Here is a 23,412-nt window from a genome sequence, read left to right as displayed (position 1 = left end):
TGGCAAGCGCTTTCAGAAAAGCCCCTTTAAAAGAGCTGTGTTTAACATATGTTTGTATGTCTGTGTTTTACACAGCAATGATTTTCCATCCCTGGGTGTAAAGGGTTCCATGGACAGCCTTTAATAAAGTCACAAATATGACTACAAAATACAAGTTCATGCATGTTTTCCACACATTAAATTTCTCAAGGAAATTCCACACATTAATTTTCTCCTGGAAAACTATAAGAATATTTCAAAACCTGTGCTTTTTACAAATCAGACCCATATTGTATGTCAAAATATACAGTTGGGTTTTTTTGAAAGAGTGAGCATTTCTCAGGACCCTGCAGGTAGAGAGAACTTGGGATTTCAATATTTTTTTGTAATAAAATGGAGTATTTCTTTGATGCTAAATTCCTCCGGTTTTCAGTGCCTTCATTGCTAACAACCAGCACGTATATAATCAGTCTAAGAAAGGAGGAGTGGAGCATGTGCTTTGGCTGCTTTGAAAAATCATATAATAATGCTATTTGAGTCTGCAGGTTTAGCTTGGTAGTCCTACTGAAATGACTGTCAGCTAGACAGATGGTACAGGAAAGGTGAAACACTGTATTTCAGATAAGAAACTAATCTGTATTTCATGGTCCCTGTCTTCTCTGGGAATATGAGCCCAGCACTTTGTGGGATCAAGCGACACTCCTAAACGTAACACTGTTGAGCACAACTGGTCTGATTGGCTTAGTTAGACCAGTGTGGTAAAGGCAAAGTGAAACTGAGCAGCTTTGTGGCCCGTACCACTTCTACCATAAACAAGGTGTCTTTCCTAAGCAAGGGAAGTTTCAAGGGCTTACAGCATTTGAAGTAAGTTCAGTTCAATTTAAATGTAGTACTGCATAAAGCATTACAGTAAGATCAACAGAGTAAAAATTAGAAGAGCTAATCTCTAAACAAATTTATGAGTGCACTGTACAAATTAATACATATTTGTGCAAAGTATTCAGGAGAAGAGAAATACGTTTCCTCTGAAAGGATGTAGGTGTGGCTACTGCAGTGTAGCAAGGAGATTTAAAAAAAAATCCTGTTGTTGTTTTGTTGTGTTTGAAGTAATAATTAGAGTCTGGCGTCAAGTTTGAATGATAACTATTACTTTCTTCACACAGATTTTCTAAGCTTGAGAGACCAGTTTTCAAAAGCTCTCTAGCAAAGCTATTATCTTACCAGCATTACTTCATCAGAAGAAACTGTAAAAGGTTCGTCAGAAACACTGAGAGTGAGTCTGGGTTTTTCAGTATCTTCTCAGGATTTGCCTTCAAGAATGAAAGTCAGCCTTTCTGACAGTAATCTTTCATAATTACAGCTGAAAATTATGCAGTTGGCAAATTCTCAACAGCCTTGGAAATTGGACCTAATACATTCAAAGGCACAAGCCTTTAAAGTATTTCACACGTAGGCAGTTAGCCAATATTCTCAATTAGAATACATGCTTTTGTTCTTAAAGAAAACCACCCATGCCATTTCTTTCACTGCTGCTACAGGCTTATATCTGTTAGTGCTTTGAATTTCCTGATTTGGATGCTCCCAAAAGGAGTACTTCAGATTCCTATAGCACCCTGTCCCAGATAGCCTAATACTGAAAGGTGTCCAGTAAGTCTTGTACATGGGTGTATGAACACACCATATATAAAGAGAAACTTATACCTGCAGATCTCTGGTATTGTGAAATAAAGCATTCAGAAGTGTTTAGCTCCCTGAAGTATGATGGCTTTCAAATTTGATCTAGGATATGTAGGAGTGGTACAGATAAGATGTATGCCAATGGGCGGAGGGATAAAGAGTCTTTAACAGACTCAAACTGTTCATTTCCTTCCTTCTGTGGGTACACAGTTCTGCTTCTAAACAATTTTTCTGAGTTGAATCTATTATTAGTCACAAAATTATCCTGGCTTCATGCTAAGCCTTTACCTAGGCTTAGTTACAAGGGTTTTCTCAAAACCTGGTGAAATGCTTTTCACCTTCAGTACATAGTTTGGTTTCTGCACTCAGTCCTCTGCTAGTGGAGGATATGTAATGGACATATGCAACGTCTTTTCCAAATCACAGTAGGTGGAAGCTTGGTTTGAGACTACACTGAAACATCCAGTAGCATTGACATTTTAGGTAGTGGCTGTTAAAAATTCTTGGAAAAGTAAGAAGTATTTAAAAGCCAGAGGGTTCAGGAAGCTAGCAGGAGCTTAGCAGGCACCAAAACATGGTGCAACAAAAAAGAGTGAAGAGGGTGATCTGCTGCAGCTTGCTTTTGAAATGAGGAAAATGGAAACAATTTATGAATGCAAACAGGAAGGGGACAGCACTTTTCAAAGAGTTTTGAACTGCAGAGCTGTGGAGTGCTTGCCTCTTCCCAAGGCAGAATAATACCTAGAAACTCAGCCAGTAGGTGAGGGCACTGCGCTGACATCTCACCTGAAACAGCAGAGGTACTTCTTTTAATGTCCACCAACAGGCTTGAAGGAATGAAAGATCTTGATCCCAAAGGAAAGGAAGCCGTAGTGTCCCCCAAAGGATGGACTGCTTCCTGATGAGATAGTGCTAAGGACAGGCTGCTCTCCATGCAAAGCTGGAGAGGTGCCCAGAGAAACAGCAGCATGTCCAATGGATGAGGTTAATCCTTGTCAGGGTGACAGGCTGTTCCCAGGACTACCAAGCAAAGTACATCTGAAAGAACAAGTGAGAACAAAACTTCTTTTAAATCTCAGCCTCAGCCTGGATAAAAGCCTGGAAGATTATACACTTAGTTGTAAAAAAAAAAAAATCTGGAATGACATGCTAAAAATCCTCAACAAAGACCTGTAAAGAGAATACAATCATCTAAGCAGTATATTCTACTTAAGGTTTATAAAAGGTACAACAGAATTTGGTCTTGTTAAATAGCTTCTGTGCAGGATCTCGAGCAGTTTTGTTGGGATCTCCAGCAGTGCCATCACTCCATCTCTCAATGATTTTGTAGTTGGCACCATATCAACAACATCAACCCTGCAGGTTGTGTAACAAGCTAATGATGCAACACTTGAGGATGAAGGTGGAGGTGCTGGTAGGATGTCAAAGTCCCACCACACGTATACAGTAAGAAACAGCTGAGATTAGGTGAGGCTGCAGTCAAACATGAAACATTAAAAATACCGTTTATTAAAAAACACAGACCCAATTAAACTGAATTTATATAAACTATCTAATTAGCAGGTTAGAAAGCCTGATGTGACTTGTGTGGTCTTCTAGTCTGACTTCTGGCATAATGGAGAGCAGATTTTCGTGAACTCATCCCTGTCCAAACTAGATTGTATAATTTTAAGGGGGACACATGTATTTTGATGTAAATATCAAGAGAAAATTTACCATAATTCTTGGTAACCCTCTCAATGCTTGATTACGGGTAACTAGAAATTAAAATTGCAGGTCTTGGATCTTTGTCTGCCAGAGCTAAGGCACGGATTTTTAAATGAATATTTACACCATAGAATGGTACATAAAGGGCCCCCATTAACTTTCTATTTGATAAGCTAAAGAGGTGGAACTCCTTGAGCCCCACATTAGAAGGAGAGTATCCTTTAATCATGTCTCATCTCTATTCTATGAAATCCTTCTTATTTTTCATCACTCTTTTTGAATTTAGGACCCAAATCCTAAACAGCATTCCTCCTTTCCTTGCATCAGTGCCAGATACAGATGAAGTATAAACCTCTTTATCCTTTCTCAGTATTTACTTGCTTGGGCAATCAAGAGTTACTTTCCCTATTCTGGTCACCATGTAGAGATCAATTGTGATCTGATAGTCTCCAATTCCTTTGCAGTGACTTTGTTTCCCAGCAGAGGATTCCCTATGAGATTTGCTGGGCCCTTGTTCTTTCTAGAATATATATTCTGCTTCTTTATGCATATAAGGCAAAAATGCTTTCACACTAATTTTGTAGAAGAGTAAGGTACAAAGGGATGTATCAGAGGTAAACACAAGGTATTGGTATAGAAGGAGAGCGAGGACAGGAGAGATCTCCTGAATCCCATACTGGCACTACAGTACTGCACATTTCCATGTGAGGCTAAAGGACAGAGGTAATAGCCAGATGCAATGTCAGCTGATAGATACAATCCTGGTATCAGATTGAATGCTGTCATTTCTTTCCAGATATATCTAAAAGTCACCTGGTGAAATAAAAAACCAGGGCTTGAACCATTGAGCCTAACTCTCTCCTGCCAAAGGTAACCACGCTGTGCCTTCTCTTTCATAATAATTCCATGCAAACTTAGGAAATAAGTTTTCCTCCTATTTTCCTCCAAACAGGAGGAAAATATGATCAATTTGGAAATATAGACAAAGGAAATACTATTTTAGCTAATTCTTCCTTGTCAATCTGTAGAGTAACTTTTACTGAAATATGCTTTTGATTCTGCCCTCTGACTCATACTGCTGAGAACAGAGATTGTCTCCAGCATCAGTCTGTGTTGGGTAAAGCATCAAACTTGTTGAACCAAGCAGAAGAGATCCTGTGATAAAAGGTCCAATGTAAGACAAGATTTCACTCTGAGTTTCATTTCTTTGTTCAGTCAAACCCTGCGCACCAGTCAGGATTGGCTCTGACAAGCTTCCACTGTAAAATGATACAAAAGAGGCTGAAATACAGGCCACAGCTAGAAATAATTCTTAGGAAGCCCTCTGGATTTCCTGGAGGGCAAGGTGTAGCTCTGTGTGTGGGAGGTAAACACCAGTGTTTTTCTGTTACCAATAATTATGTGCAGCTTGAGTTTCAGTAATAAGAGCTACCTATGCATGCTGGAAAAGAAGAGTTTATCTGACACTGGGATTATATGTTACAAGATAAATGTCTTACATTGCTTGTTATCATTGTTATTTTGTGATTAGCGCTTTTAAGTGTCCAAAAGCATGCTCGTATTTTATCAACACATAAGAAAAAAATACAGTTACTGAGAGTTTTTAACATAAAAGAGAAAGAAATCTTGTAAATCTTCATATTATCCCACCAGTCTGTCTAACATTTTGGAACTACTTCTTGCACTAGCATTTGTTTTTATTAGCTTCAGTAATTTTGCTTTTGATGTTGTTTGTGATCACTGCCAAATACAGAATATGCTTTCCAGAAAGTTATCCTGAGGTGAACACCCAGCATTGAAATACCAATCTTAAAAGATTTGATAAACCAATAAAGAAAGAAAATCTTATCAGGGAAAGGGGCTTGGTAGCCTAAATAAAGGAGATACTGCAATTCTAATGACTATTAATCAAAATATAGCAATACAAACAGGGAAAAAACCCCCAACTGTAATGTAGCTAAAATGTAGCCTGTTAAATTATTTAAAAAGTCCATTCATTGCAGTGTCTAACCTCATACCATATGAATATTATGGAAGATATTCTAAAATTCTTATAAAACATTTGAAAGGGGTTTCTTTATTTCATTTTGAGGTTTCATAGCATCATAGGTTTTCAGGTCGGAAGAAAGCACCACAAGTCTCCAGCCTGACCTTTTGCATGGTACAGGTGACAATTAGGTTAAGGGATATATCCTTTGGAAAGATATCCACCACCTTGGTTTAAAGATTTCATGTGAAAAAGAATAGTTCACAGGTCTATCTATCAATTTTTCCCCCAGGGCTTAGTTAATCTATGGGGTTTTCTGTTTGTTTTGATTTTGTTTTTTAATAAAAAACATCTCTTGACTGAGTTTTCAAACGTTACATCTTTTAAAAGATTTGTCTGCTAAACTGAAGATTTCTGTGGTTATTCTCTTTATTCATGTAATTCCACGTGAGTTAGTGCTTCCCTGATTCATTGAAGGGCTAAAGAGATTAAGCTTTTAAAGTCTCTTCTGTAAAAAGGGTTTCTAGGTCCCACATAGTTCTGCTTAACTGGTTTCTCAGATTTTGCCTTGGTATCAGGGCAAGACCTACTGTTGCACCAACAAAATCCCTAGTGCTACAGTGCTCCTGACATTTATTCATAAGGATGGCATTTCTGTGTGCTCTTAATTGCATTTCTGTATCACTACTTTTCATGATGCAGCCCTCCCTCAGATAACTAAATTACATTTTTCTTTCCTAGTAATCTTATCCTTCAGTCAACTATACTAAAATGCACATTGTTCAAGTTAGCGCACCTTATTAAAGATTCTGGGAGCACTGTGGACTGATTCCTTATCATGTATCACTTTACAACTTCTGTTTCTTACGCAAGTATTATCTTACAAATTTGTAAAATAACTAGTATATGCCACTAACTATTTATAAATACTTCTCACTTATTAATAATGCCAAGTAAAAAATGATCCTGACTATTTTTCTCGATTTAAAATGTAAAGTATGTACTAAGAGCCAAGTGTAATATAGCTAGACACTGAAATGTGTTAAAACAAAGGAATATTTAAGCAATATATTTTGCTTATTCTCATTAAATATGTGTTGATACCATGGAGTTAAGAGCAATCTTCCAGGGGAAGGGAACAACAGTTTCACTTAACACCTTTTCCTTTGTAACAAAATAATTATCTTATTTCTGTAGTAGCACCTGCAAATTATGTTGCAATAATTTCAAACAAGGAGAAAATTCTCTATCTGTGGGCAACCTGCATGCAGAAGAAGAAGGGAAATTATTGGCTGTACCAAGTTCTATTTATTTCAGCAAAATTATTCCACTACTATACAAATATGCCTTAATATAAAATAACAGGAATTTAATAAATAAAATGAAAACACAAGGTAGCATATTCTGGAAAAATATCTGCCTAGAAATGAGTCATACTCTAATCTTGGATAAACTCTTTCATTTTCTGTGCATGAAGGAGTGTTTTATTAAGGCAGCCCAAGCTATGTGTAATTGCACCAGCAGAAAGATACAAGCATCACTTTATACAAAGAGAACTCCACCTCCCAGGAAACACAAGTTTTTCTACATACCCACAAGGCTGATGAAATGTTGCTATTGACTATCTTCCCTTTTACAGGATAATTCTTTATAAAAGAGTAGGGATCTCCAGAAGCAGCACAATGAATTCAGCAAAAAACCAGGTTGGAAACAGTAGATGTTTCTTCAGTACTTTGCCATGGGAAACTATTGGATAAACGTCTCAAAAAGTCTAAATGTGTCAAAATACAACTATATTGTCCATAGAATTTCTGTTTGGGGAAGTATTCCAGTTTTCTACACTAGACACTTGAAACTCTAGCAACATCCATTATCTTACTATTTTTTGTCAGCTAATAAACAGTGAATGCATTATCTAGTAGTTACAGTCTACTAACTAACCAGAAGTGCTGACACACTTGTAGTAAATCAAACACCCAGTACTAGCCAGGCCGATCTGTCCAGATTAAGATAATGGCCAGCTATGCCATCTCGATAAGTCCGGTGGGAAGAAATGATAATGTTGGTTAGAACTACATGTTTACTACTGTGTTGACATCCATATATAAAGCAACTGTAAAGTCTTTTTTTTAAACTCTAATGAGTTGAAAACTGGACACTCATATGCAGCAGACTATGGAATTTCCATAATTTTTAAATAATACATTTGCAAGGTTTTTTGCAAGAATACCACATAAAATGCCTTATTTTTAAAATCCTCCCCTTTGGTTAATTCTTCCTTAGATTGTTTAAATCTCACTCAGTCAGGCTTCCAAAAGCTTTTCTTCTTTTTCCTTCTCACATACACATACACACACACACAGGTTCTGAGACATTTGACACAGACCGTTTGAACACATCACTGGTCTTTGCACCAAACTAGTTCAATTTCCCCGTCTGTATAATGGACATCATGCCTTCTTTCCAGTAACCACCTTAATGTTTGTACACAGCTCAGGTACTGCAAAGAAGAGCAACCCAGAAAAGCATATGAAAATAATTTTTTTTGTGTTGCATTATGGGATGAGGACAGGCACTGAGAGCATATACTAAGATCTAGAGTTCATTCTGAAATGTTAAATAATACCCAGCTTTATTGTGTATGATATCCATTTTATCCACTAGAGAGATTGTCCTTGGTGACTGAAAACACTGAAATTAAAAGACTGTAAACAAGATCCACTAAGGAATGCAAGCCTGTAAGTCTCAAACAGGTGATCCTGAAAAACTACCCACGCAGTTCCTGCATAGGCACCTTGTAATTTTATGTTGTTCCCCTACGAAATGCACCCCTGGAGAAACAGCTCTGGGGATGCCTAAGTCTGGTAACAGTGTGGAAAGAGCTAAGCAGTTTAGCATTTATTTTGTGCTTACGCCTAGCTGGGTAAACAAGAGACTATTCTCCAGCAGAGGCCCCAGATGGCTTGGTACAATAATACATACCATGCACCACGGGCTTAGGCTCTCTACAAAACACAATTGCAGCCTTTCTGTCAGAAAATGATGGTATGGATGTCCATATTTCATAGGATAGCATATTGTGGTGGGCCCATGCCCAACTCTTTCCTCAGCTGAAGAGAGGTGGGCTCAAAGACAGATTCTCCTGTTGCACGGAGCATCTCCCACCACTCTGACTATTCCACCCTGGTGAGACCACATTCTCCATTCTTCACTGTGCAAAAAGCCCAACAGAGCATCAGCCCAGGAGTGTAGAAGGAACCAGACTCTTCAGCCCAGAGATGAAAGCACACACAGAGAAACTGAAGCTGGTTACAATCCATTCTCTATAACTTGTTTTTTGCTGTGTAACTTTTTAAAGTAAACTACAGGGAGAATACTGAGACCTGGCCAGGAGTTGAATATTCCTTTCAGGAGTAGAGTGCCCCAGCCTAGCTATTTGGTTCAGCATTTTCTTCATCTTAATCGACACACAGCAATAGCTTCAGCTGCAAGTTCTCACCTCAGAAAAACCTGCAGGCCTGTGGTTTCACTGTTCCATTGACAGGTAAGATGATAACCTCCAGAGGCTGGAAAGTCCTGTCTTCTGTATCCTTCTTTAACTTTTCAACTACCAGTTAAGCAAAGCTACTATCACTAACTTTGCTCCACAGTCCGTGCTGGTAGGCAGCCCCTGGGAACACCTGCCAGAGAGAAGCTGTGAGCAGGAGCATGAGGGGCCTGGTCAGGGTTCAGACATGATCAAAGCTGTACAACTGCTCTGCAGTCTCAAGGCTGAGGGCCTTACAGGCATCACAAAACCAGACCTTTGGGGTACCACTGCATTATCTACACAGCACCGTGAAGGGAAGGAGAACCAGCTTTGAATGCAAGAATAAGAAGAATGCACTTGCCTTAGTTCAGGACTCTGCTGCTGCCAGCCGGCCCCCAGGCAGCTGCACGAGCGCTCCTGCTGCAGCAGCCACACTGCCAGGCCCCCACTCCTGCTCCAGCTCCTGTTCCCACTCTTCACCACCACCAGAGTGTCCAGAGGGCCAAAGGATCCTGCTGAAGGTTTTGAGGGCCAGAAATGTGCACCTCAAGAAACCTAACCCTTGAGAGAACCTTGAGCCACCTCACTTCTTACTGTTTTGTTGTGATCTCGTGTTCTGTGTATTTCCCCTCTCCTCACCAGTTTTAGATCCATGACAATACTGATTCCAGCTGTGTAATATGGGGAATTTTGTCCTAGAGAAAAATCAGTCACCCCTCCCTTGAGCTCTACTCTGCTAACACGAAGAATCCTTAGACCAGAGACATTACAAACTGTGCTCAGAATCTTGTGGTCTTCAAATTACTATTACCAATTAGTGGTTATCTATTTTAACAACAACCACAAGGAATTCTGGCCCACTGATTCAGAGGGGAATTGCTTTCCCCTGTTAACAAGGCAATGTAACTACAGTAAAAATTAATCCATTAAAAACATATGAAATAGCTTTTTGTTTTATTTTTCAAGTTAAAAGCAGTATTCTGTGGGAAGGAAGAAAAGAGAGAAAGAGAGAGAGAAAGAGAAAGAAAGAGAGAAAGAGAGAGAAAGAGAGAAAGAGAAAGAAAGAGAAAGAGAAAGAGAAAGAGAAAAAGAGAAAGAAAGAGAGAGAGAAAGAAATAGAAAAAGAAAGAGAAAGAAAGAGAGAAAGAAAAAGAGAGAAAGAAAGAGGGAGAGAAAGAAATAGAAAAAGAAAGAGAAAGAGAGAAAGAGAAAGAGAGAAAAAGAGAGAAAGAGAGAAAAAGAGAGAAAAAGAAAGAAAGAAAGAAAGAAAAGAAAGAAAGAAAGAAAGAAAGAAAGAAAGAAAGAAAGAAAGAAAAGAAAGAAAAGAAAGAAAAGAAAGAAAGAAAGAAGAAAGAAAGAAAGAGAAAGAAAGAAAGAAAGAAAGAGTAAGAAAGAAAGAAAGAAAAAGAAAGAAAGAGAAAGAAAAAGAAAGAAAGAAAGAGAAAGAAAGAAAGAAAGAAGAAAGAAAGAAAGAAAGAAAGAAAGAGAAAGAAAGAAAGAAAGAAAGAAAGAAAGAAAGAAAGAAAGAAAGAAAGAAAGAAAGAAAGAATGAAAGAAAGAAAGAAAGAAGGAAAGAAAGAAAGAAAGAAAGAAAGAAAGAAAGAAAGAAAGAAAGAAAGAAAGAAAGAAAGAAAGAAAGAAAGAAAGAAAGAAAGAAAGAAAGAAAGAAAGAAAGAAAGAAAGAAAGAAAGAAAGAAAGAAAGAAAGAAAGAAAGAAGGAAGTTGGTTGGGCATAGCTCTCCTCTGACACTGTTTGTTTGGTTTGGAGCACTGCAGTTTCTGGGGCATTTGGTTAAATATAAAGAATGTTGAAGACAAGTAGTATGTCCTCTTGACCTTCAGGTAATCAAATTTAAAAAAACCAAAACAAAACAGGAAAATAGCAAAATGCTGGTTATTACATAAAAACAAACAAACAAAAACCAAACCAACCAACTAACCAACCAAAAAGAAAAACAGCAAAAAAAGAAAAACAAGAAACCCCCACACCCCCAAAACTGTTTTCTGACAGATTATTGAATCCAGAAGTACTTTACCCTCTTTTCTCACCTCTTTCTATATTTTCTTACTTAATTTCCTTTCCCCAGATGAATTTTTGTCCTCTCAACTTAATCACAAAATATTTTTTCAATTGTTTGAAATGACAGAACAGAAAAATCCAAAACAGTGCTCTATTGATACAACTCAAAATGATTCTTCACTACTGAGCTGGGTCAATGGTAATTTACAAATAGTTTTCCTCCAAAATTGCTAAGTGCTGACATGGAATGAATGTCTTCTTTCATCACCATTCACCAGAGAACTTGCTTGTTGAGGTTTTTTTTTTTTGAGGGGGGGTGGGGGTGCTTGGGCTTAGGTTTTTTTTCAGTTGTTCTGTTTTTAACCAAGCAGCTTCTTCCAAAAGATGGTTTCTTGACAGTGCTACTTAAGTTGTAAAATAAGAGTATCCTGGTTAGAATGTTATTTGCACAGAACAGAGTTCATAGCTAAAACAAGAAAATGACCTTGATAATTCTATGAAAAAAACTAAAGTAATACAATGCATGCATTTACTAGTTGGGCCTTCTCTTGAAGCTATAACTGTACCTTGTCAGTGATCTCTACCAAATCCACAATGTGTTTCTGGTGTCTTTTTGTTGTCCCTCCCATGCCCCAGGAAGTTCTTCTATTATTGTGTATCATTATTTTGTTCCTGTGAGTCCTTGGAAGAAAGGTATTTGAATAATGTTAGGAGGTTGTCATCCCTCTTGCTGGGAGGGAGAAAGATAATGTGTTTTTTCCACACGTAAGCACTCAGTGATCCCAACAAAAACAGCATTGCAAATTGGAACTACAAACGACACAAAATTCCCTGTATGTTCTGCTAATAGCAGTGATGAAAATCTCTGCTAATGACTTTGAGAAATAACCTTGCAATCTCTGACATCTGCATCAGCTAGAGAGATAAAGTTACAGCAAGTCCTTGGTTAACATATTCTCAACAATCCTCCAAACCTCAATTACCATGGAAACTACTTATCCTTAAGGCAGTAAGGATAGCTGAAATATTTTCTCTTGACAAAAACGGGAGTGAGGCGAGAAATATATGGGATTGTGCATAATGAGGCCTTTGATCTTTCATTTACATCTGTGTTAAGCAGAAGTAATCTCAGTGAAGCAAGCTGAGTTGCAGAACAAAATTTGTTTACAGGACAGAACAAGGTTTAAAACATTGTCTAGTTCTGATTATTTCTAGATATTTTTTCATTATCTTCATATGTTTATGTTAATAGATTTCTTTTTCCCTTTTCTAGTAAGAGAAACATAGTAAGGACAAATAGTATTTGTATATAAAATTAGTAGACACCAAGCTTTGAAAAAATGCTTGGGACAAATGGAACCAATCAGTCCCATTGAAGCTCAGAATTTTGCATTCTGAGATTAAAAATGCCTCCAATTTAGACCAGGTCCCCCAAAATCCCTGAGTACTCAATTTCTATAAAACAGTGTGTAGTCTTTGCTGTGCAGAAACAGTTGCGCACCTCAAAGCAGCTCAGGAACAGAAAACCTCATTTCTGTCTTTATGTAAATTGAATCTCTAATTTGCTGTAGGAGTTCTTGTTTCATTTTAACATCAAGTTTAACAGATTTTAATGGAATAAAAATAACTTTTGGGAACATTACCTTCAAAACCCCTATGATTCCTAATAACCAGATGCTCCCCCACAAGTCACTGTGAGCAATAGTCTGAATGTGAAAGTTTGCACATGGGCAGGCACTGCTGGGCCACGATATTACCTGCATTAATGTAAACCCATCAATGTGTCATGTTTGCTCAAAGCTTCCCACTTTGACAGCTAACTCGGATTATTAATTACACTGCAGCAATAATTCCTATGAAATACACTGATCTTATGTCCAGGTTCCCTGTCTGCTGAGCAATGAGCCCAGACATGTCGTGGGTCGAGAGGTGGATGTGCTCTGCGCTGGAGCGGGCTCACCTCGAGTATTGTGTGCAGGTTGAGCACCCCAGTGTAAGAAAGACATTAAACTATTAGCGAGTATCCAAAGAAGGGCAACTAAGGTAGTGAAGGGCCTTGAGGAGAAGCCGTGTGAGGAGCAGCTGAGGGCACTGGGTCTGTTCAGCCTGGAGGAGACTGAAGGGAGACCTCACTGCAGTTCCAGCTTCCTGAGGAGGGGAAAACGGGAGGCAGGTACTGATCTCTGCCCTGTGGTGACAGTGACAGGACCCGAGGGAATGGCCTGAAGAGTCAGGGGAGGTTTAGACCGCACATCAGGAAAAGCTTCTTCACCCAGAGGGTGGCTGGGCACTGGAACAGCTCCCCAGGGCAGTGAGCACAGCCTGACAGGTTCAAGAAGCCTTTGGACAATGCTCTCAGGCACATGGTGTGACTCTTAGGGTATCCTATGCAGAGCCAGGAGCTGGACTGGGTGATGTTGGTGGGTCTCTCCAGCTCAGCACATTCCGTGGCCCTGCGAGCACCATCCCAGCACTCCGCACCGCCCTGACCGGAGCCGCCCCCAGCCCCGCCGGCCCGGCTCCCTGCGCATGCGCGGCGCCGCCCGGCGGGGCAGAGGCCAAGGGTGAGGGGCCGGCCCCGCCCCGCGGCAGCAGCGCCATGGCGGGCGATGGCAGCGGCCCCGTGCCGGGCGATGGCACCGACCCGTCCGCCCCGCAGCGGGTGCTCTTCCCGCCCACCTTCAGCGTGTCCGAGATCAAGAACAAGCAGCGGCGGCACTTCATGTTCCTTCGCTGGAAGCAGCAGCAGAGGAAGGTGGGGCGGGCTGTTGCCGGGGGGCGGGGGAGGCCCGGGTCTGGCGTGTCTGGCTAACGGAGCGCTGTACCTCTGCCCGCAGGAGAAGTTGGCCCTCAAGAAGAAGCGGAGGAAGGAGCGAGAGGCCCTCGGAGACAAAGTAAGGGCTAGATGGTCTTTAAAGGTCCTTTCCAGCCAAACCATTCCATGATTGTATGCGCTCTGTGCTCGCTGGCTGTGGTAGCCTTCAGAGGTACTGTTGTCTAGCAGAGGTATCAAACAGCTGATTTCAGAAACATTGTTGTTCCTGTGTTAAACGATGCTGCAAACAGGCAGACTGAGTTTTAAACTGATGACATAAAAGCAGGCCACTCTTGAAAAGTTGTTTCTAATGTGATTGCTATGGCATTTGTGTTGACATTATTACGAATTATACTCTAATAGTAATTTGTATAAATTAAAACAATCAAATCTGACCAAACCGTGCTCAGACCAGTTACCTGCTGGATTCCAAGCCTAGTCGTGAACAAAGGTTTTGCTTTCTTTTCTGAACTGATTGAAGATAGTCAGATGCAAGTTCCTGTATTACAAGTCTCACAAGAGTAGTGTAAGTTAACAGGGTAAACATGAAAGGCTGTTAGTCATTAAATTGTAGATATGAAGGTTAAAAAGTGTTGCTGTTGAAAGCAGAATCCTTTTCTTTCATGGAAGAAATAAAAGTGGATAGAAAATTCCCCTCTATTTTTGTTTTGTTTTGAAAAGTGACACTCTTCTAGTGGTGCTTCTGTCCATCTGGTGCTCTCTGGTGTCCCAATACCTGTGCATATTTTTAATCAAACTTCTTTTTTAAAAGTGGCATCAAAGAAATACTACATCCAATTCTGTGTAGAAATATACACAATATTGTGGTAGTATGAATGTGGTGTTTGCAATGCATTTAATAATTACATGAATGTGTTATGTTAATAAACTTTATGTATTTTAGGCACCTCCAAAAGCCATACCAAAGACTATTGAAAATCAGCGAGTGTATGATGAAACCACTGTAGATCCCAATGATGAAGAGGTAACTGCTTTAATTTCTGCATGTGCTATTAAGTTGACCATTTTTTTTTTCTAAGAAGGGACATAAACTGATTGATGAAACTGAACATTCACCACTTTCCCGTTAATCTGTTGATGATTTACTTTTTACACATGATGGGTTTAAGAGGTGGTGTCATTTTTCATTATCTATATGAAATAATTGCCTTTTGCATTACTGATATTGGTAGTAAAAGCTGCCCATGTTCATCACACTAGATTCTTAAAAACATAAAACCCACACACCTTTGGATGATTAATTACAGAATAGATCTTGTGAATTGAAATTTAGATCAGATTGAATAATTGCTCATCAGTTATTTCGTACATGGTGGATTTAACAAGGCTTCTGTTCTTCCAGGTTGCTTTTGATGAAGCAACTGATGAATTTGCACCATACTTCAATAGACAGACAGTTCCCAAAATTCTTATTACAACATCAGACCGACCTCGTGGGGTATGTATGTTTTACTTGGAAAGTTCTGAGCAACCAACTGATTATTAGATACCAGGGTTTGATTAATGTACTATGATCGGTACATTAAAACTGAAAATAATAGCATTTGCATGGATTTTTTTTTGTCATTTTATTTAGTGCCCAACAATAACCTTGTATGTGTATGTAATCTGTTGGTTTCTCTAGCATTGTTTGTTTCCTCCATAACAAAAAACCAACCCTGTGCATGTGTTCTTATATTGAAATGATCAGCATTGCTTGATTGGAGAGACTACTGGCATAAAAGAAATTGCTTTAAAAATAAGAAAAAATACACCTCAAACAGTTCAGCTGAAAACTCAGACATGAGTTCCTGAAGAAATAGTTGTATTTTATTTTGAGATGCCGTGAACTTTTTGTAAACCAGTGTCTTTAATAAATAGTGAGTGTGGAGATTATGCTTTTTGCATTTTCCTGCTTTTCTGTGATGGAGGGAGGGGGAAAAAAAGTCCTTAAAAATATATATCTCTGGTGTGCTGCAGTCTTTACTGCCAATGAATGTTTTTGCACTAACCGAATGAAGTAATTGAATATCTTCAAATCTTTACAGATACACTGGAAGTAATGTATGCTCAGGGAGGGTAATTGGAATGACCAACCCCCTGTTCTCCTGATAACTGAATTCAGTGCTGAATTCCGCACATTGCCATTTAACTCCCATGTTTTGCAGAGAACAGTGAGATTCTGTGAGCAGCTGGCTACTGTTATACCCAACTCACACGTCTACTATCGAAGAGGACTGGCTTTGAAAAGAATCATTCCACAGTGCATTGCGAGGGACTTCACGGATTTAATTGTCATTAATGAAGATCGCAAAATACCAAGTATCCTTTTGTGTGTTTATCAGGGAAAGAAAACAATTCTGTAGTGTGCATCAGAGACCTACTTTATTCTGTTTTCTTTCTCTTCACAGTGCAAATTACAGAGCTAAAAATCAGTTCCAACTTGAGTGTCTCATGGCTAATGGAACTGGGAGTGTGTAGATAGTTGGGACTTTTTTTTTTTTGTAATGCATGGATAAGCACTGTTATTATTTCAGTAAATTTAACAGTTTGATTAATTAACAAATTTTTCTGACCAGGAAGATCCATTTTATTTTTCTGACAAGATAAAACATTACTAATTCGTAAGGGAGAAAGCAATAGAGGATAACTCTTGTTAGCAATTGAAACAAAATGTAATGGACATACTTGAGAAGGCTAGTTAACTAGTTTGGGAATGTATGTCTGAAAATTTAACAAAACCTTGGGCATAGATTATGGATCTAAATCTCATGTAATACCGCATTTTCCAAAGACTGTTCCTCTGTAAATTACGTGTTCAGTGTTACCAGCCTTTTTTTTTAACTTCGTGCACAGATGGTCTTGTTTTAAGTCATCTGCCTGATGGTCCAACCGCTCATTTTAGAATGAGTAGTGTGCGTTTGCGTAAAGAAATAAAGGTGAGACTCAAAAAAAATTTGAAAAGTGGGTCATCAGTTGGGCAATGATAAATACATCCAGTCTACTTCAACTGTCAAAACTGCATTTTGATACAATTCAGCTGATCTTGTAAAGGTGTTTTTCTGGTGAGCTAACAGGAGGCTAAGGATTAGTGTATACTTCATAAGCAGCATATTTCCATTTTCAAGCTTATTTGCTGAATTTCTTTAACTGCCAAGTATTTTATAATGTAAGTCTGACAAGTATTTTTAAAATGTCATTAAATAGCAGATGATAACTTTATCAATAGGAAATACCCCATGTCTAGCATACACACAATAGGGTATATAAAATCAGCAGTATAAAAGGTTTCATTAGCTGTAGTCTTGAATAAAACATAGTTCTTCTTACAGCCCTGTTACCTCTTCTGTAGTATTGCTTACTTAGCCCTGCTTACGTAGCCCTAAGGAATTTGCAGTAAAGTGTGTTTTCTTCTTTGATGTATGTATTCTCTAATCAGTTTTTATTAAAGAAGCCCATATAGTCTCAGTCCCATATACCCTTAGCTGGTGTGAGTACAGAGGGAATACACCTATGATAGGTAGAGTGGATTATCTGCTGTAACAGGTTCTGCCAAGAGTAAGAATTGGTGCAGGAGAGAGAAATGTAAAATTACTTGTGCTTTTTCATTTAATTTATATTATTGAACCAAAGATCCTTATCTTACCAGCTGCTCCTTTACTTATGAAGTTGTGTTTGAAAAAATTATTAGGGCATGTTATCAGCCCTGTCTTCCTATTTCAAACACTTCTTTGATAATACATTAAAATCCTTTTGCATTCACTCTGTTCTTTGCATTCTTATTACTTTCATTTCAGCGAAAAGGGAAGGAGCCCACAGAACACGTCCCTGAAGTGATCCTGAACAATTTCACAACGCGGCTCGGCCATTCCATTGGCCGCATGTTTGCTGCTCTCTTCCCACACGATCCTCAGTTCATTGGAAGACAAGTAGCTACATTTCACAACCAGAGAGACTACATCTTTTTCAGATTCCACAGGTGATGTTTTCCACAAAACTCATTTACAAGTGAGAGAGAATACTCTTGTAACTTAATCCCTAATTTTAATTCTTTTCTTCCCCAAGATACATCTTCAAGAGTGAAAAGAAAGTGGGAATTCAAGAACTGGGGCCACGTTTTACATTAAAGCTGAGGTCACTTCAAAAAGGAACCTTTGATTCCAAATTTGGAGAATATGAGTGGATTCATAAGGTATGTCTTAATAATGATGAAAGTCCTGCTTGGGGAGACTAAACCTGACATGAAATGTACAAAAAAATCTTACCCTAGAAAAGCAGTGTAAATGCAGTTCTCAGTGTGGAAGTGTCTAACTAAAGTTTTTAGAGGTATATTTTGAGAAACATGCAAAACAGAAACATTCTGCTGTAATCCAAGTCAAAAATAAAAATAGCAAGGATGATGAAATATCAGTATACCATGACTACTTAATTTGCAACTCTACTATACCATAACTACATTTCACTGTCCACCCTGCTATAAAATGGAGTGGTCATCCTTGTTTGTATCCTGCATTAACTTCCTGGTAAACAACTTTTCTTTTAAATTTCAGCGTCGAGAAATGGACACAAGTAGAAGAAAATTCCACTTATAAGTGAAATCTGCCAATTGTGGGTGACCAGGAATACAGCAGCTGCTTTCAACTATGGATGATCTTGGACTCCTAACTAATGATAATGATGCTGAACAGTATCTGTCTGCAAAAAGACAAACAGCAAACATCAAAATTTTCTACAGCAGCAGATCAAGTAGGATGTGCCTTTCTTCCTGTTTGTAGCCAACATGACAAGGACAGTGACTTTTTCCAGTTTAGGAGGAAAAACTATGGCCATGTTTGAACAACCTGTCATGTAGCTATCACTAAGGATTTGCCAGAAGTGCTGCTGTTCTGTAGAAACAGATTATGCTTCACAACATCAAAGACAGTAAATATGTTGGTTAAAGAAGTTTTCAAAATAAAGTATTTCTAGTTTTACAGTTTCGTTTTATTTTTTTCCATTAACCCAGACATGTTCAGTTAATCAGGTAAGAGATAAATATTTAAAATTTATTTCTAACTTACAGTATGCTGTTCCCTGACAGTATGGGCATAGTTTTCCAAAAAAGTTCTCCTATCCAGAGAACATGGAGAAGGCAGTATGCAATCCATGAAATCCATGATATTTTATTTCATTAGCATTTTGCATAAAAGAGGCATGTTGCTGAAGTTACAAAAACAATATGCATAACTCAGGTATCTCTTTTGTAAATACCATATTGACAAAAGGTGTATGTGCCCAGAGCAGTTGAAAGTAAACAAAGACAAATGGGAAAGAATTCGTAAAACCTCCCTACAAGAAGTACATAAAGCTATCTAAAAATGCTGCTCAGTGACTATGTGAGGTCTCTGAGCAGGGCTTTCCCCGTTAAAATTTTAAAAATGCTTCTTCAGCCTCACAGCTACACTCGAGTTGGTATTATCTGCATATAAACTACTGTTTTGCCTTAAGTTGGCACATTCAATGGCAGCTAAAAGGTCAAGTTTTCTTTGAGTTACTTTCTTTTCATATACAGCTGTAAGTGCTTTTTCATATTTACCTAATGAATAAGAAGGCTCATAGAGTAAGTTACCTCCGAGGGTAGAATTACTTTTTAAGATAAAGAATAATTTACTCTGTCTTTATTTGATGTCTGATATGGGACAGCTGTATAGCTGAACTATAAACAGTCCAAAATTTTTTTCTGTTCTATTTCTGTTATGCTTCTAAGTATGGTACTGCTGGAGTCTCATTGTTCTGTAGGACTGTTAACCCCAGGCAGACTTGCAGCAGCACAATATTTACACTCCTTTCTCTGCTCTCCAGCTGCTACAGAGTGATGCACTGACTGTGAGGTGCCACCATACCCAGAAGTCAATCAAATTCTTACAGTAATTTCAAGACCAGACTAAGTCAAGACACTTTTATTTTTTGCTTGGCATATAAAACTGATTCCCTTATGAAACAGAAATATGTAACTAGCATACAGTTCATCTGGAGAGGTAGATGGTAAGAAGTTTGACGACAGTAGCACTTTTTAGAGTTAGATTTGGCACATTAAAGCTAAGCTTTTGTACAGACTTCAAACCAGGCCACTCCTTGAGGCACTCTGCCCATATACACATCAGCAGGTAGGAGAAGATGCTAAAAGATCTGAAAAACAAAACCAAAATCTAGTTAGAAAGGTATCGCTGCTAAATGAAGCAACTCTAAGAACACATATGTTCAGAGTATGCTATGGACAACTAGTTACGAAAAAATATCCTCTTTTTCCACAGCTGTTTTATAAAATATTAGTTTAAAAAATAAACCTTTAATGAAGCCATCCCCAAAGACACAATAAGATAATCAAAGCTCTTACAAAAGAACTGAAGCTTAGTGTCTCCTGGAAACCAAACTGCTAAGTGTAAGGATAGAAAACATTGTTCCCGGTCACTTTGTGCTTGCCAGAACACCAGGTATCTATTTTGCCTTTGAAAAGCAGGGAATTTGTTGTGTAACTTACAGATTACACTTCCTCTTCAGTGAGGTGGTGCTGACTGGGCAAACATGAACACTATTGGCTCATCAAGAAAATACAAGGAATTATGACTAAGAAACCACCTCTTTTCAGGAAGTGCCTGCAACAGATACTGCGAAGTGAAGGAGTTTCACATATAGGTAGTGTAACTAAAATATAAACAAGAGTTCCATTCCAAAGGCTGTACCTGAGAAAGAACATATAAAGCCTTTTATGCCTTGTGTATGCACGTGTGTTGTGAGACAGAGGAAACATTGTTTCCTGGTATCCCCACCAAGGAATCCGGGAATTACTTCACCTTGGCAAACCTTCGTGGGGAATTTTATGTGTCACTGATTAAGTACAGTTTATTTAGCTTTGTATAAGTTATCAGTCTATAATGCTTACAATTATCTAATTCCGTCCTTGGATTAGTGCTTATAGATGAAGCTACACTAGCGTAGCATTCAAGAGTATTTTTAAAATAACAGTAGTTGGCGAAAATTCACAATAGAAGTACCTCTAAAAGCTACAAGAACTCTAAAGCACATTTCAGTTATACTGCTGTAATTCACTGCTCAAAACAATGTGGGAAGTGTTTCTGTTTGTTAAATAGTTAAGGATCTACTTCCATACTGTTACTACTCTGGTCTTTAAACATGGTTATTCATGCTAGTACATACATCTGGAACTCTTCTACAGTCTGCTTGAGGGGAGAACAATTTTAACAATCAGACTGTGGTCACCTTTCTATAAAGCTGCCTTACAGCACAGTATAAATTACAGTTCTTTGGATGATATAAGTCAGCTACACAACCAGAATTTTTCAAGGTTAAGACTCACTATGAGATTCCTAGGGATTGTGAACTACTGTTAAATATGTATCAGGTGCTTTGAAATAACGTCTGTGCTCTCATCTCCAACAGATCCAAATCAACCAGCAACAGGAAGAGGGAACATGGTAAAATTATCATGCATTTACTGCGGTCAAAATAACCAAGTTATTGTGACTCTCAGAGTTTAGGTGAAACTATTCTGGATCTAAAATTCACCTTTCTAAAGAGGTAAGCCTAAAATCTAATCACCAAAATGCCAGATGAGTGAGCAGTCTTCCTGGTGATAGCAGTAGTGCTAATGAACCTATGAAAGTTTTGGAATGAAAATCCAAATGAGTATTCCACTGTTTCTAGTTATTTAAACTGCTACCCCTGTAGTAGCTTACTTGAGTGGAGTATGGGCTTTTAAAACTAAATACTTTTTTTAAAGTATATACTTATTTCTTTTGGCATAGAGGGCATCTCCCCTCCGCAGTGGTCAGTGCTCTTCTTGTGGAGCACCACCACTAATCTGTTTTTGGAACTGTTCTTTAGTTCTTAAACTTCTAAAGTCTGTTTTATCTGCCACAATCAGGATTCACCACATATGCTGTCAGGTGATTAATTCTATGTGAGAAAAGGGAAATAATACCCTTACAGAGAGGAAGATACAGCACAATTACTGTACAGCTTGGTTAGTCCGAATAGCAGCTCACTACTTTGCTACGGGTACAGAAACAGGTGGAAGCTATGCAACAGCAAAGTGCTACTCATAATACTTATGGACAGCCCAGTACAGAGCTGTGACCAGAAAAGGGGAGAAGGGACCAAAAATGGGGATCTAGACCAACACCAGGTGCACAAGTCAAATGTTTCTGAGTGCCTTTCATACAGCCTGTCTTATTTAAATGACAAAAGAGTTTATGAATTGTAATTCAAGAACTTACCACTGAAAGATACTGAAGTAGTTCACATAATTACAAAAACGAACAAACTTTCTGGGGTCTGAATGGATTTGTACTTGATGATACTCCCGTCAGTAGGGGATCATGTTGCGCATTCTGCAGGCAGAATTGCTTCAAGTCAGCTGCAGCTTGAGAAACCTAGTTATAATAAAAGCTAGTATTAGAATTCACTGAACACTCTTTACTGAGGATGTAACAACATTGGAAAGTAGAAAGAATACTATGGAATGATTCTGGAATACAGTTTATGCAGATTTTATACAATGTTTCATTGTAGTTTTTTTGTTTCTTAAAGACAAGAAGTTGAACAATGTAACAATGAAAACTAACTTGGATGTTTCAATTTCCATGTTAAACTTCTAAGTATGAAGGGTGACACACGAGCAATATCTTGGAGATGGCTTTATTACACATACAAAGATCCTAGTTCTAGCATAAACAATTCAAAAATACTGTCTATGGTTTAACATGTTCTACTCGACTGAACTGGCATTTCATCCTCCCTTGGAAAGCCATCCTTATGATGAGATAATGGGGTTCTGAGCACCCTTATATGGGGTTTTTGGCATGCTTCCTAAAAACTGAACAGTGAAAAATTCTTTGTCTTGCTTTTCTTTGCTGTAACTCTGAACTCATAAAATAGAACGATCAAAGTTTCAAAAAGTTGCATCTTCCACTGGCACTTCGTATCTGCAGTTTGCCCAGCGTTTCCCCGCCGTGCCGGGCGCAGTGTCGCCCGGCACGGCACAAGTTCAATGCACTTCGTGTGCCTGGCACCGACATCTCCATTTTGCCGTGCTGGGGCCAGCCCAGCCCGTTGTACGCCCCGGCTCGGGCCGCCTCTTCCCAGAGCCCGACGGAAGAGCGCTCCTCATCCCGAACGGGCAGCGCGGGCCGCGTCCATCGCCCGGGGGAGCGCTTCGGCCGGGGAACGACCCCGGAGCCCGAGGGGCTGCGGGGGGCGAGCGGCCAAGCCTGGGCAGGGGCGGCGGCGGAGGGGACCCGGCGGCGCTGCTGTTCCGGGCTCGCCTCGGCCGGGGAACCCCGACAGAGCCCCGGGAGAAGCCCGGGCGCCACCACCCAGCCGGGTCCGCGGGGCGGGGCGGGTCGCTGCCGGCGGCCCCGGCCCGGCCCCAGCGCGGCGAGCGCGGCCCCGGGGCGGTGAAATGGCGGCGCGTCCGCCCCGTCCCGTCCCGTCGCGGCTCCGCGCTCACCTTCACGCGGGTCACACTCGCCTCCAGGCGCAGCTGCTGCACCACCTTCTTCATGGCCGCCACGTTGGAGGAGCCCGACATGGCGGGGTTGGCGGCGGACTCGGCTCGGCACTCGCGGCACTCGCAGCACAACTTCCCGGCGCGGCTACAACTCCCGGACCGCGGCGCCTGCGCACCCGGGGCCGAGGCG

At 39.6% G+C, this 23,412-nt stretch overlaps 2 protein-coding genes across 2 annotated transcripts; one reads left to right on the top strand and one right to left on the bottom strand.

The window, feature by feature from the left end:
* Positions 1-13,458: 13,458 nt before the first annotated feature.
* RPF1 (ribosome production factor 1 homolog) lies at positions 13,459-18,689 on the top strand. The gene is made up of 9 exons (XM_032118079.1): positions 13,459-13,654; positions 13,737-13,793; positions 14,619-14,699; positions 15,078-15,173; positions 15,883-16,036; positions 16,571-16,653; positions 17,512-17,693; positions 17,780-17,906; positions 18,265-18,689. Exons 1-9 carry the CDS (start codon positions 13,499-13,501, stop codon positions 18,304-18,306), a joined length of 978 nt encoding a protein of 325 aa, XP_031973970.1. The 5' UTR covers positions 13,459-13,498; the 3' UTR covers positions 18,307-18,689.
* Positions 18,690-18,860: 171 nt separating this feature from the next.
* On the bottom strand, positions 18,861-23,410 carry GNG5 (G protein subunit gamma 5). Its single transcript, XM_032118083.1, has 3 exons — positions 23,223-23,410; positions 21,991-22,146; positions 18,861-19,882 (listed from the first exon to the last, which is right to left on the bottom strand). Exons 1-2 carry the CDS (start codon positions 23,301-23,303, stop codon positions 22,021-22,023), a joined length of 207 nt encoding a protein of 68 aa, XP_031973974.1. The 5' UTR covers positions 23,304-23,410; the 3' UTR covers positions 18,861-19,882; positions 21,991-22,020.
* Between the last annotated feature and the right edge of the window lie 2 nt (positions 23,411-23,412).

The sequence above is a fragment of the Corvus moneduloides genome, chromosome 9 (assembly GCF_009650955.1).
Source record: "Corvus moneduloides isolate bCorMon1 chromosome 9, bCorMon1.pri, whole genome shotgun sequence".
NCBI lineage: Eukaryota > Metazoa > Chordata > Aves > Passeriformes > Corvidae > Corvus > Corvus moneduloides.
The sequence above is the reverse complement of the archived record's forward strand: the minus strand, read 5'-3'. Positions and strand labels throughout refer to the sequence as shown.

What these genes read in the sequence shown, in the direction of transcription:
- GNG5 (XM_032118083.1), bottom strand. Translation starts at nt 23,303, where the DNA reads ATGTCGGGCTCCTCCAACGTGGCGGCCATGAAGAAGGTGGTGCAGCAG. An exon ending in CGAGTGTGACCCGCGTGAAG is followed by an intron (nt 22,147 to 23,222) that starts GTGAGCGCGGAG and finishes TATTATAACTAG; the next exon opens with GTTTCTCAAGCTGCAGCTGA.
- RPF1 (XM_032118079.1), top strand. Translation starts at nt 13,499, where the DNA reads ATGGCGGGCGATGGCAGCGGCCCCGTGCCGGGCGATGGCACCGACCCG. An exon ending in GGAAGCAGCAGCAGAGGAAG is followed by an intron (nt 13,655 to 13,736) that starts GTGGGGCGGGCT and finishes CTCTGCCCGCAG; the next exon opens with GAGAAGTTGGCCCTCAAGAA. An exon ending in GAGAGGCCCTCGGAGACAAA is followed by an intron (nt 13,794 to 14,618) that starts GTAAGGGCTAGA and finishes TATGTATTTTAG; the next exon opens with GCACCTCCAAAAGCCATACC.